Source organism: Manacus vitellinus, unplaced genomic scaffold (genome assembly GCF_001715985.3).
Source record: "Manacus vitellinus isolate BGI_N305 unplaced genomic scaffold, ASM171598v3 scaffold_22_pilon, whole genome shotgun sequence".
NCBI classification, from domain to species: Eukaryota; Metazoa; Chordata; class Aves; order Passeriformes; family Pipridae; genus Manacus; species Manacus vitellinus.
Genome location: NW_021939632.1, coordinates 12,861,224 through 12,875,594, shown reverse-complemented (window position 1 = coordinate 12,875,594; position 14,371 = coordinate 12,861,224). Strand labels below are relative to the sequence as shown.

General features: G+C 38.6%; 2 protein-coding genes across 5 annotated transcripts in view; one reads left to right on the top strand and one right to left on the bottom strand.

Annotated features, from left to right (window-relative positions):
* Positions 1–4,270, top strand: part of ABCB11 (ATP binding cassette subfamily B member 11) — a 43,555-nt gene extending 39,285 nt beyond the window's left edge. For all 3 annotated transcript variants that reach the window (XM_018072580.2, XM_018072579.2, XM_018072578.2), the window contains 3 exons: positions 564–770; positions 1,505–1,651; positions 2,384–4,270. In XM_018072580.2, the coding sequence (XP_017928069.1) occupies positions 564–770; positions 1,505–1,651; positions 2,384–2,584 (555 nt within the window). In that variant the 3' untranslated portion in view covers positions 2,585–4,270. The remainder of the gene's footprint in view (positions 1–563; positions 771–1,504; positions 1,652–2,383) is intronic.
* Positions 4,271–4,281: 11 nt separating this feature from the next.
* On the bottom strand, positions 4,282–13,478 carry G6PC2 (glucose-6-phosphatase catalytic subunit 2). Of its 2 annotated transcripts, XR_001920645.2 has the most exons (6): positions 13,072–13,478; positions 12,663–12,772; positions 9,494–9,605; positions 8,562–8,677; positions 7,638–7,834; positions 7,265–7,379 (listed from the first exon to the last, which is right to left on the bottom strand). XR_001920645.2 is itself a non-coding variant. In XM_008931008.3 (5 exons), the coding sequence occupies exons 1-5, from the start codon at positions 13,287–13,289 to the stop codon at positions 6,868–6,870; spliced, it is 1,068 nt and encodes a 355-aa protein (XP_008929256.1). In that variant the 5' UTR covers positions 13,290–13,478; the 3' UTR covers positions 4,282–6,867. The 2 variants fall into 2 exon arrangements, 1 of the variants encoding a protein (XP_008929256.1); XM_008931008.3 differs by lacking the exon at positions 7,638–7,834 and having other exon boundaries at positions 4,282–7,379.
* Between the last annotated feature and the right edge of the window lie 893 nt (positions 13,479–14,371).

The following is a 14,371-nucleotide window of genomic DNA, read 5'->3' as shown; positions in this document are numbered from 1 at the left end:
CTTATGCATTATGTACCCCATAGGCTTTTGCCTTTGCAGCTCCTTTATGAAACATACAATGTGTGCTGTATATTGTGGGAGTACAAGCAAAAATCAAGTCTAAATGGAGCAACAAAGAGCCTAGAACATCCCTAAATATGCAGCCTCTTTGCAGGTTGAATTTGTCTAGATTTAACTTGATTACTGATAGCTTAGTAAGCTTTTATATGTTTTCCTAATGTAAATACCCATCTAGATTGATTTCTCTTTCTTTGGAAAAAATCCTTGTGGTGATCTCAGTGTCAGGAAGGCAATAAAGCATGTGCCTAACCTCAAGCAATTAGATAGTTCACTATAACTTAATATTGAGCAAATGGTCTAGCATTTGGCTGAATGAAAGCCATAACACAAAATACACATCATGCACAAAAGACAAATATAAGCAATTCTTCTAATCAGTTTAAATCAGTTGTGTTTGCATTTTAATAATATAGTTCAATCATTTAGTTTTGCTATAAACTATTTAGGTGTAGCAGGCTGTTGTTTCCTAATGATGTTTCAAGTTTTCTCCCATTTCCTTATAGTTAATAGATGGACATGACTCTAAGAACATAAATGTACAGTTTCTTAGATCAAAAATTGGAATAGTGTCACAGGAGCCCGTGCTATTTGACTGCAGCATTGCTGATAATATCAAATATGGCAGTAACACAAAAGAGGCGACCATGGAAAAAGTCATAGAAGCAGCCCAGAAGGCTCAACTGCATGATTTTGTCATGTCCTTGCCTAATGTAAGTACCTGCGAGGCCTTGGCTGTGGAACTACAGACAGGTTGTTCAGTGCTCGCTGCAGTGGGGGTTGCTCCAAACCCAGTTAAAGTTGCTACACACGTACACCTTTTATGTCCTTTTACAGCTGTAGGAACAAAGAGGGTGCCATAACCATGCCTTATGTTCCTGAGACTGTGGTTGTGAGGTGCTACTGGCTTTTTACACAGTAGGCAAATATATAAATCCTGTTCTCAGCTGTAAGAGATTTGCCTTGTGACTAGGGCGTGATATTTAGAAAAAAAGTATTTGAAGCTGGCTGCTTATGTTCACTTAAGAAGTATTTAAGTGCACTGAAATCATATTAACATAAATCAAAAGAACATTAAAGGTGTGGATACAATTTAGGCACCCAAACAAAACAAGCTCCGAAATCACTCTTAGCATCTTCTCCCGAGTCTGGGGCAGGGGATTTCTTTTTGCCTCAGACAAATCAGCCAGCATCTTGCTATCACAGTTTTCTTCCAGGCTCATCACTGTGTTGCCTGGGCCTCTGAGCACGTGCAGGCAAAGCATGGCTTGGAAACCTCTCCTCAAACAAGTGTAGCACTGCACAGTGTTTCTGCATCCCTGGCTTCTGTAAGGAGGAGGCAGCTGTGGTCAGCATTCTTACCTCTCTCCTCCTGCTCTTCCTTCAGGCTGTGTACTGCTGTGTTGGCTTACAAGTGAATAAAATCTTCCTTTTGTATGTTTTTCAGAAATATGAAACTAATGTTGGGGCACAAGGATCCCAGCTGTCTCGTGGGCAAAAGCAACGCATTGCCATAGCGAGGGCCATTATCCGAGATCCTAAAATTCTATTACTGGATGAAGCTACCTCTGCCTTGGACACGGAAAGCGAAAAGGTAGATGTGCAGTGATGAGCAATAGGGGAAAGTTAATACAATGGCTTATGGTGTACAAAGCCTTTCTGTCCTATAGAGACATCCCAACATACTCCACTACAGGACCGCACGTTATTCCGTATTGTGAATTCAGCACTTCCATCTTTAATGATCTTTCCAAAAGATGCAGGAGGCACAGCTATAAAAAAAAGCAGTCAGCTCCAAGGGCTCCTAAACTGTCCATAAGAGGCAGCACTTTTTCAGAAATGTGGGCACTAATTGCCTGGGTTTCAAAGCATTCAGATGAGAATAGTTCATAAATGTAACTGTACATTAAAAAACAACCAAAATAAAAATGTATTTATGCATACAAATCATAATCCTGACTAGCCAATAAAAACAGCAGTGAGGGGCCTAAGAACTTGGGCGATAATTTGTGTAGCTTGGTTACTTGCAGAGATTAGAGAAAGGGTGGAATTTAAAACCATATCCACACTGAGCTGACAGTTAGCACATTACCTGAGTAAAAGCCTTCATTAATTTCTACTGCTGTCTGTGTTTACCTGTTCCTCCTTTGTACTGCTTGTGAACAGACTTCATGACCCAGCTAAGCACACCAGTATCATAACCTTTGATTTAGCCTTATTCACTTGTCACTTTTAAAAGCCAATTTATCTGAAGCAATTGGGTTCCTGCAGCTCTGAGCCCTGATTTGGTTTGCATATTTTCACTCTGACACTTTGTTGCCTTTAGACTGTGCAGGCAGCGCTGGATAAGGCCAGAGAAGGGAGGACCTGCATCGTCATTGCCCACCGCTTGTCCACCATCCAGAACGCCGACATCATTGCGGTGATGTCCCAGGGACTCGTCATTGAAAGGGGCACTCATGATGAACTGATGGCCATGGAGGGAGCCTATTGGAAACTTGTTACTACTGGAGCCCCTATTAGCTGAATTACTGTGATTCTAAATTAGAAAGATTTCTGTAAACAAACTCTTTATGGTAGGTATGTGTATGTTGGTGCTCCATTTGCTACGAAGTGCTCTACAACACTGAAGGTATGTAGCTCTGCATCAAGCACATTTGTCCAGCACATGCAGGGGACTAGGCACAGGCTAATGCATTCAGGAAGTAAATTAGCCCACTGATAGGGGAAAGCAAGCCTGAAAACGGGAAGGATCTTTTCTGATGATCTGTGGAATTGCCACTAGCTGCAGTCAGACGGCACAGTCCTGTCATGCCTCAACTAGCAATCAAGGAAGACTCTGCTCCAGTGTTCTGGAAACTGCCCCTTCTCTAGGTAAGCTGAATGAGTGAAAACAATCCCAGGAATGATGCTGTACATATGAAGGGATCACATCTCTCCTAATGTTCAGTCTGCAGAGGATTACAGCAGATCCCTTTCCTGTGGGTACAGAACCCCCACCCTTTCACCCCGTACCACACAGGTCAGCTGTGCTGAGGAGGAGGCTGCACTCCCCCATGTGTGGCCACAGCACTGACACCACGGTGCCCCTTCAACAAAACCAGGAAGTACTTACAAAGAAGGCAGCTCCACAAAAGTAAGGAAAGCAATCAAGGCGAGGAACAGAAGGTGGTGAGGATCATTTACTAGCCCACCACTCTCCACCTAGCACTCACCATTCTAATCAAAGCTCTCAAATAGATTTTTGAATAGGAATACATGCTTTGGATAAATTAATGTAAAATCCTGTTAATCATCAGTTATTTAAACCAGTTCTTTTTTTTTTTTTGGAAGGCAAGACAATAATGTGTATTTTTATAGAAATCATAATCAGTAAAGGTGGAAAACCCCCCATAATTAGCTCTTTGTTTGCATTAAATACAGTTGATAAACACCAACAATGCATTCAGATATGACAAAAGTCAAAAAGGAGCTTCTTTTGGCAGAAGCTTGTATCTATCACAGTTTATTACAAGATCTACTGCAGGTTTCTCTGAAATATGAGTTATTGTCTGCAGCACAACAGCACTCTTTGCTTTAGTGACTAGGATCTTGGAGACAAAGCAGATAGACTGAAAGTATAAATTACAGTTCCAACATTTAAATATTGATTTTGAATAATAGAGTATTAACCAGAAAAGTCATTCTCCATGTCCTAAAATCTGCAGGGCAGGGGGCGGTTTCACTCACTTTATAAAAAAATCACACCACTTTTTATAAAACTACGTAACAGTATCAGTAATTGAATAGAGCTGTAAGGACGAAAATTTTATTAGGATACATCCCTTAATTCCAGGCAGCAAAACCCAATTTCAACTTTTGTACAAATCCATTAATAGAATTGCTGCCAAAGTCCCTACTGAACTCACACAGCTGGCACTGAAATGGCTATTTTCTCAAGTCTGTATTTTAAACCTTAACTAGAAATTAAAAAAAAGCTGCATTATTTGCTTTAATAGTTTCAGCCTTTTTATGTTTCAGAGCAATAATTAGTTTGATGGCTTAGGACTGAAAATATCGTCAGAGTATCAATATAAATATCAGTATGAATAAGCTACTGACATACCTATATGATATTTAATTTATATTAGTATTTAAGGCCATGGAAAAATAATGACTCTTTATTAAAAACTACCATGACTACGTGTACTTATTTCATACGTCTTTTGCCTAAAAGGACCAAATTAAACCAATGAATTGTATTTTTTCACTTGCTCTTGTGCTTTAGCACTTCTCTTACCCTTCAGACAGGCACATGAATATCTTGCACCAGCTAACAGGTATTTCTGGGTAACTGGATCATGTCTGTGACAAGGGTCTGCTGTGCAGGACAGAGCTGCAGAGAAGGCCAGCTCAAGAACACTAGCCCCTGCCTGTCATCCCCTTGCAGGAGCACAGGGACACAGCCCCACCTAGGTGGCACTGCTACTGCTCTTCATTGTAACATCATCCTGTTTTCAAGGAGCTAGGAAATATCGAGAGCTAAGTGTTGGGAAGTGTGCTGGTACTTCCCAGAAGCATGCAGGCACTCACAGCACACACAAACAGTTGCACATTCCTGAGTGCCAGCTCCTGCCACTTAATTTCTGTGTGCTACTGACAACCAGTTGATTATAAAGACCTTTGGTACCTGTGCAAAGGGATTAAATTTCAAGTGGAGCTACACAGTATGTCTGGGCATGAGCAACAAGCCTTGATGGACTGCTCGGTGCAGAGCTGGACTGGTCGTGCCGCTGTAGCTGCCTCACAGCAAGATGTCCCAGCCCTGGAACTTGGTGACAAGTCCCTGAGCCAACCCAAAGGCATTTGCCAACCCAAAGGCATTTGCTTACATCTTTCAAGCCTGAATTGTTAGTCTTGACAGTAGATGGTGTCATTTGCTGTCTTCTGCAGAAATGCCAGTTGTCATTCTACATTTATGGTTGTGTCTATCCCAACAGAGGCACCAAGATTCTTTGCCAGGGCCAGGAAGCAGAGACCCTCATGTGGTAGAGAAGCTTAACAATGTGATGTCTACCCATAACTCCCAGCTTAAAGTTGCCAACATTGCCACTAAATCCAAATGCTGTTGTGAAAGCATCCCCTACTGCTGGCCAGAAGGAGCCAGAAATAGAAGGACAGCTAGACCAACCTGCTAGTGTTCTGTGATGCCTCTGTAGGTCACCTCACTGGTAGGGAATAACAAAGCACAGAGCAACTTAACACAGCTGATCTTTGTCTTGGCTGTCTTTGTTCTTGGTTATTTGTTTCTAGTCCCATTAGTTTAGTAATTTTGCTTAAGGAATTACAGTTATAGAAAAGACTGGTTTCAGGTCAGCTGCTGCAGGAAAGAGTTCAGAGATCCAGTACAGAAGATATGAGGAGATACACAAAGTAGAATACTCCTCAAACTGTTAAAACCAGATGACTCATTTTTTTAAGTCAAGGTAGTCTTACTAGGCTCTTAGATAAGGATGCCTGTTTCAGATTTGCTGCCGTAATTTGTATAATGTTTATTCCTAAAGGCCAGTACAAAACTATTCACTTTGTTTACCCAAATTAAATAAGATTCTTTCAGTTTGAATTATCCCACACCTAATTGGAAGTCTGGAAACAACATCATGTTTACATCTTCTAAGCCTTATTTTTTTCAGATCATACATACACAGCCCTCATTACTCATCTTATGGCCTTGTATACTAAGGCTATGTATAAACAGCTTGTATACTAAGTATTATGAGATGGTATCAGCAAAATATTGCTTAAAAATTGTGTACTGAAAGGGAATATACAACAGTAGATCCCAAATAATGAGTAAAAATGGAAAGTACCCACCTTTGCCTATTTAGAACATCCATTTTATATAGCAAACATATTAAACATACGAGCTACTTGTGTGCTTAGGTAAACAAAGCTGACAAGAATATAAAGTTGTAATGACAGTCTGCAACCACATTTTCATGATTTACACAACTACTAACAGTGATTCAGGCTTGTGTCTCTTGATCTGAGAGAATTAGCAGAGAGCTATCTTTGCAATATAGGAGCATGAACAACATTCTTGAGGTCATATACTGAGATAATTTCATCATTGACAACTTTCAAAGGTGTGATCTGTATCATTCATGATTTATGTGACAACTTTGAAAAAGTAAGAATGACAAAACCCATATAGTAATGCAAAAATATATTCTGCAGAGTATAATGGAAATAAACTTTTTTTTTCTCATCTGACTAAATCGGAAGCTGTTTTGCTCAGGAAGCTCAATAAGTTAAATGTAAAGCCTTGCTTATAACTACGCTGACCTTTTTCACAGTGCCTGGGTACAGCCGCACAGTCCAGTCGTAGGTGGTGTGATACTGTCACACCATTATGTAGCAGTTTAACACACAGTATCTATATATAAAAAATTAAATACCGAGTATCACTATGTACAACTGATGCTTGAAGCATCATCTAGCTAGAGATGGAGAGAACTTAAAGACCACCATATAGCTAAATAAAACTAGTTGATTATACTTTAAAACTTTGTTATGACCCAGAGTATTGGGTCATTTCTAACCATACTGCAGTGTGATTGCAATATTTCTAGGAATCAGCAACTAATATTTATGAGCTGCCAAAATCATTCTAGAGCGTACTGATTTTGGATGTACTGGTTACTTACCAGGAGCACATCAAAGATGCAGTAGCATCCCTTTGGTTAAAATGAGTTAGCAAAACTGCCTTTGTGGAAGGTTCTTGAACAGCTCATATCCATCCCCACATTGCTAATCATTTTGAACCTTTACTTAATTAAGTTTCTTTTCAGTTGTCTTCATTAATGAGTGGACACAGTATGGAACCAAGGCAACTACAGTCAGAGGCATAGCTGCACTCTTACAGAAGGAGAGAATGTAGAACAAATACTCAGTATGAGTAGGTATCTTAATGAAATTATACAGCTGCAGTGTAGCTAAAGAAGCAGCTATACACAATATGCGAAAACTTAGCTTGCAGCTATTTTTACCTTTGCAGCTTGTGACGAACATTTCAGAATTAATTCCAAGACCTAAACCAAAGAGTGCCCCTAAATTCCTCACCAGTCCAGCAAATGGAGTTGTGTCAATGTTTATCCAGTCTGGGTTGGCACACCACTTCTTGGCCTTCGGAACAGACCATAACAAGTCAATATCAAGAAGTTTGAGGGATAGATAAAACCCAAGGGCAAAGATGAAAAGAAACAAGTTTGTCTTGATGTACATTCTCAAGCTCGCAGTCTGAATAGCAGGGGTATGCTCAAATGCTTCTGCCACAAGAATGCCTGCGGATTAGAAACTCAGTGTTACAGGGAACAACACACTTGTACTTTGAAGAAGCACTTTCTACAGTGTGCCTGTAGAATTTGACTTTTGAAGACAGAAGAATATGTCTTTCATATCTATGTGTATATATACACATACACACACACAATTTACCACTTCTGTAGTACATTACAAAACCTTTTCTCCCACTCAAAACTGCCAATTTAGAAAAAAGAAGTTAAATACCAAGCACTACATGGTTTTGATATGAGGCATACCTTAAGGCCTGACTGCATCTCCCAGATGACAACCTATCAAATATTAGATGTAAACTGGAACATTCCTTTTCCAAAAGAGTCCCTCACTCAAAGACTGGCTCCAGCAATGCAGAATTCAACACCAGTTCCCACACAGGCTTTGAGTGTTGAAGGAAAAGACACAGAACACACTTATCTTCTCTCGTACTCATTTTATCCTGGTTGTGAAGAGGGAAAGCTGTTAGCCAGGGCTACCCAGGCTGCACTGCATCCATGAAAGAGAACAGGAGCAGGCAGCCCCTGCTCAATGCTTTGGTCACCCTCCATAAAATCAGATAGATTCTAGAGAGATTATTCATAGTTTGAACTCCCTGAATACCAATTTGCAACACGCTTAAGTAACTCTGAAAAATGTACTTCAGCTTCTTAAATCACCCTGGGGAGTTTTACTGCTGATTCACCTTTTTCTCTATTTTGCCCCAGGTCTCTGACCCCATACTTGTCCACATTGCACACATGCTAGTTTGCACCTGGTCACCATTTGAAGTGACCCAAATACCTTCCTCCTGAGATGAAAGGTCAGAGCCATGTAGGAACAACTTCCTCTCTGATCTCTTCCACGCAGGCAGCACAGTCAAAGATTGGATGCAGCCAGTACAAACCAGTCAGAGCTAGTCTGAGGCATGTGGATATAACACAGTCAGCATCCACTGGCAAGTGGACAAAGGCTCACTCCCTTCACTCTGTGAATTACAAAGGCAGCAGGCACATTCTAACCTTGCAAATTTTACCTTTAGACTTTTATCAAATCCTTGACCTTCCAGAGAGTGGAGAGCACCACTGGGGCTGCAAGATGAGTAGCACTACGAAAAATCTCTTGTCTTTTCTCATACTTCTTTTTTTTGAGATTTTACAAATATGTTAAAAAGAAAAAAAAACCATTACCAGCAAATACTCCAAGAATAACTTGATGAGGAAAATGTGTTGCTATGAATACTCTTGAAATGCACACACTGATCTGGATAATCCAAAAAATACTCCAGAGGAATGACCATGTCAGTCTAAGAGAGAAAGGGAAAATGGTTAAAAATGAAGACAAACTATTTCACCTACTAATTTATCCCAAGCCCCATCATGTCAGGCTCATATTTTTACCAGCCAGAGATTTACCAAGTAGAGCAGTTTAGAATCAGATGATTAAAACCTGGAAGTCAGTACTAAAACATTATCAAGAGTGGTTACAGGAAGAGACCCCAGCAGTTTCAGGTCCAAGACACCACTGTGGCTTTAGTGATGAAAGTCATGCATAGTAGGTTAAATTAGCACTAGTACCCTGAGCTTATTTCTCATCATGAAGTCATACCTAAATGTAAAAGTTCAGTTATTTCATGATAAAATTTACATAGTGTGGGAACAACCTTGTCGGGTTGACAGCAATTATGAGACTTTTCCGCAGAGCTGAGTAACACATTACAGTGAACTATGTCAACATTATGTGCATTTGCTTTAAAATGGGCTAAGAAGGATGACCATCAAAGCAGTAAATTTATTTTCTAACCCAAAGATCCAATAAATAATGACAATTAATAGAATCAAAAATTTCCAATACTGAACAGGTGACACAACCTTTAGTAGGAGCTGATTTAGAGATATTGTATGCAATTATGGTAATTTAATAAATAAGAACCTATACAAATGGCTAAATCCTCTTCATATACTTTTTCTTTAGCTGAGGCAGATCATAATAAAGGGCTGCTATTTTTTTTACAAACTGGATAGAACAGACTATGAATATTTGTTTAAATTAAGTCCATTAAAAACATAACATGTATATAAAGAATTATCTTTATGAGTTAGAGGAATGGAAAGACACTGACCTGTGAAGGGTAACAGCTAATTTATCTTTCCATCTAACTGTGTAGCTAAGTGCTGCAGTGACCATTACATACCAGACGCAGGATGATCCCATGGCATGTCCAGATGGGCTTCCTAGTAAAAACAAAAAGGAAATATTCCCCTTAAGAATGATGACTGTAGCATTTGTCATATAGAAAATGTCAACTGGCAGTTACTCAGGCACCCAATCATTTAAAAAGGAAATGGCTAACAAAGGCTGAAAGAATGTCAACTGCTTCACAAAATTTAATTTTCTCAATATGAACTTCTCATCTATAGGGAAGCCATATTTGTCTGAAATCAAGTAGGTAACAGCTTAACTATCTTATATTAGTGTGGGGTGGAATCTTGATTGGAAAACACAGTATTTTCCCATTATTTAGATTTGGATTGTGATTTAAAAAAAAAAAGGCATCTAGGACTCTCTTAGGACTGTAGCATGGAATGTAGAAGTTATATATGAGGATCAGATGAGAAAGGGTTTGAATGGGCCTCCTCATAACTAAAGGGAGCAAGAGAGCTTTAGCTCTTTGTAACATTCTAAACTAAAGTAACAGTGTAACTTTAGATGACCCTTCCAAACTGCCTTTTATCTGCTTCTGCAATTATCATGATGTGAAAAATTGAGATCTGTGTCTCATTAATAATATCACAATCCAGATAATTAAAATTTTGGGTAGTTCTGTAATAAATTTAGAAATGTATCTCAAGCATGATGGAAGAACTGTGTCTTTATACTTTAGTTTGATTTATGTTATAAATTTTAAGGTGTCATACATATCAACTAGCTTGAAAATAGAGTATCAGTGAAATTGGCACATGAAATGATACTGTAACATATCCAACCAATTGCTATACCAACAGTCTGTAACAGGGAACACACTCTTATGTAGAGATCAAACAGTAATTTCCTTTTAGTCCAGGTTATAATAATATAAATGTAATTTGTTTAAATTTAACAAGTCAGATTTTAATTTTACTGGAAACAATATGAAGCCTCAGAAAAGTTCCTACAACTGTGAAAATCACCAAAAAACAAACTATGCTGGCATGATGCAAGGGAAATGATTCCTAAAATTACTTGGCCACTTCTTTTCCCCTGTTCACCAAGTTTACATTCAACAAAATAAAATAGGGAAAGAGAGAAAATTAGATCACTGAAATCTGTCAATCCTGTATTTCTACAGCTTGGCTTTCTGTGGAGACAAAGTGAAGTAAAAGGGACAGGGTTATTTCACTGTCAGAAGAAATAATTTTGGGTCCAGAAAGTGTTATGATCCAGAACTATATAGCAGTGTGTAGAGCAATAGGATATTTCAGTGAAGTAGCAAAACAGGAATGCCTAGGACAAGCACTATGATTTCTGACTCCCTGCACTCCTTTTTGCTATTCTGCTTGCCAGCATCTTTAGAGTCACTCTACCAGCTCTTTTGTTAATTGCCTAACAGATGTGCACTCCTAAACCTCACAACGGAACAAATGTCACTGATAAGGAAATCATAATGTTGTCTGTCAGCATTGGGAAAGCTCCTCTGTCTTGTCATTTAGGAAAATGTCATCTAGGAATAATGTTTCATAGTTCATCTGCAAATTACCTACTAGAAACAGCATAAGCTCCACTTTAAGGTTTATGTTCTCAAAGCCTTAAATATATCAGAAAAAAAAATGGCAATAGGGTTTTATTTCAGCTGGTTCCAGAAGTACAAACCAAATTCAAGTCCTGCTTGCCATGTAGTCATATAAACAGTTCCCACAGCTTTCCCTCTTGCTGAGCTGTGAGAGTCTGGGGTTCAGGGTATCCTAGCAATATTTGGATCTGCTTTTCTCATGTCTGTGGTTGCTCCTCTACTCTTTTAATATAACTTGCATATTTTAAAAGTGTGTGAAGTACCATGTAAGCTCATGCAACGACTGTGTGCTCTTAACAGCTGCACTGACTGCACCTCCTCTTGTTAATGAGGAGCAGGTCAGTGACAGATATTGTCAATGGTTCAGGGCAAATGTGGAGGTGGGGAAAATGTGGTCGTAAGGTAAGTGCAAAGAAAGAATCAATATGACAGTTGTATCCACTGAACAGAAATAGGAATGACTTGTTACTTCAGGAAGAAAGTAACAAGAAGGAAGATCTGGTTCAATTAATAGAATGAAACACACTGACTGGCTCCTTAGCCAGGGCTTGGAACTACATGGTACCAAATGGGCTCAGTTAAAAGGCTTTTGAAAAGATCTGAAGTACTTTAATCCTTTGGGTTAGGTCTCAAATGAATTCACTTGAAGGAGACTGCAGATCACATATACACCAGGCATTATTTAACCTTGCCTCATACAAAGGCTTAAACTTCTTGTTCACAATTACAATGGAACGTAATGGAGGATATTGTTAACAAATTCAGCTATGCAAACTGCTTTAAAGCTTGCAGAGGCATTGATGAGGTGCAAAGCACATTAATTTCCACAGTCAGTATTTTCTCGCACAATGAATTAAACTAAATTCAGTCAGTCAGCTCAAAGCAAATTCATCTTATTTCACATATTAGGGTTGCACAAGTTCATTTGACTTCAGGAGTATTGCATTTGAGTTCCACAGAAAAGACAATGAGACATAAAAAAGTGAAAATACACAGAGAAAGTACATTTTAAAAATAATTTTCCCCCATATATTTGTATATATACATGTTTAGTGTCAGTGTCTGGTTCTGGGAAGAGGGGCTACCTTTTCCACTCATGATACATTACATCAACAATTATTGATACTATTGTTATTTACACTGAACCACCTACTAGTTTTTGGGGTTTGAATATTTCTTGCAATAGTGCACTAGCTCTCAAACTCAACAGCCCTGTGCTCTATTTTGGAACATATTAAACAATGTATTTCACAAGTTTTGTGAAAATTCCTTTCCAATAACTACTAGTAGTTATTTTTAAAGTAAATCCCCCTCCCTTGCACTATTTAAAGGCAATGAAGTAAACATTTTGTCATACAGCAATCAAACACCAGTCACATTGTATTTCTTCCTTTTTTGGTGCTATTTTATATATGAACTCTGAGGTTTGTATATTATATAAGACCTTCATAAGTCACATCCTCTCTCCCTCAAAGCCACTATACCTATTAAATGTACCAATGTAATCTCCAACATTTCTTACCTGGTCCAGTTTCACACGTTATAGGAAACTGTTCAAGGCATGGGCTGGATTGATTAGGATAAATCATTGTTTCTTGCACCCACCAGTATGGGCGATGGCCAAATAAAATCCTGACAAAAAATAAAATAAAATAAAGCAGAAACTCAATGAAAATATTTTTATGTAAGAAGGCCTCAGCAAAACATGAATATGAAGAGCTATATTGCCAAAACTATTCTATAATAGTTCTACAGGTTTTTCTCATCTTACCATGATGTCATTTCAAACATATCTTAAATACCTGCATTGTGAATTCCCCTTTTATAATAACGGGAAAGTCTACTACTACGTTATTCACAGAAAGTTTTCTAACCTCGAGGCACATATAGTAACTATCATTAAAAATTTTAAAATAAATCCAACTTCTTACCATTTAAATATGAGGTTGAACCAATCACCAATGACTGCCACCCATATCATTTTAGTACCAACCACTTGGTTGAGCTGAAACCAAAGAGGAAAATAAATTGAGAATATATTCCGCGGATCACCAACATGTGACATAAAATTAAGGAAATCCTGGTAAGCCCTGTAGTCCCTCTGTAAATGCTGAATGATAAGCACGCCATTGCTATGGAGGAGATCCATCTTAATGGATTAAACTGTACTTGAAATATAGTAAAGTTCCTTTAATCTTAAGTTTCTAGTAACAGAGAATGAGAACCGTGGAGGGGAGCTATTAAAAAGTGAGAGAAGGTGATTGACGTTGCCTTTATATTATATTGGTGTGGTGTACCCAGCCATTCTTGAAACACGTGGCTCCAAAACTCCGGGAAAGCACATGAGTCTCTTAGCCCTGGAAAGCTTTTCTGTTTGCAAATTTTAATTAAAGGAAGCTAAGTGAAGTACATGCTGAGCAGCAGCAAATTGTGGGGAAAGTTTTGTGGAAACACAGTGTATAACTTATGTAATCCTTCATATGAACAGTTGGAACATGTTTGCTTAAATTTTTTCACAGTTCATTTCTCTGCAGGATGGACATTAGTAATGTGTGTACTTCATTAAGTGTTGCCTGTATAAAGGATAGAAAGAATACACAAATAACTGATCTTTGCAGAACTGTCATTAAAGCTGTACATTTCACTTTGAAATAGAACTTGGCTACCATGCTGCTACTAATACTTTGACAACACATTTTTCAGTCACAGAAAATACAACCAGCATCCATACATCAGTGGGGCTGTTGAGCTATATAGATTTATTTTTAAAGCAGCAATATTCTTAAAACACTGAAAAACAACTGTTTCCTTCACACTAGAGGCCTGTTAATCCAGGGCACAATGCAGATGAAGCTTAGTCTTCGAGTCATCATTTGGTACCACCATTCTTGTGCATTGCTTACACGATGCAAGCCCTACACAGCTTTTCCAGAAGGAGCTGCAGCCCCACTTCTGACTGCCCAGCCCTGCAGAAATGAGACCTGCTTTGCAAACCAGAGCAAGGTTGGGAACAGATGATTATGAGTATTTTCCTGAAGCATTCCCAAGTGAAGCACAGGGCAACATCCCGGGCAAACAGCCAAGAGGAAACAGATTCTGCCACATAGCAGGATTTTAAAAGATTACAACAGATAATATATTAGCACATCAGATTTATCAATATTAGTACTAATAAGTGTAGAACGGGAAAAGATTATGTTAATTTGTGAGGTGGCTAGATGAAAACACTTT

What these genes read in the sequence shown, in the direction of transcription:
- G6PC2 (XM_008931008.3), bottom strand. Translation starts at nt 13,289, where the DNA reads ATGGATCTCCTCCATAGCAATGGCGTGCTTATCATTCAGCATTTACAG. An exon ending in AACGTGTGAAACTGGACCAG is followed by an intron (nt 9,606 to 12,662) that starts GTAAGAAATGTT and finishes TGTTTTTACTAG; the next exon opens with GAAGCCCATCTGGACATGCC. An exon ending in TTAGCTGTTACCCTTCACAG is followed by an intron (nt 8,678 to 9,493) that starts GTCAGTGTCTTT and finishes TTTCTCTCTTAG; the next exon opens with ACTGACATGGTCATTCCTCT.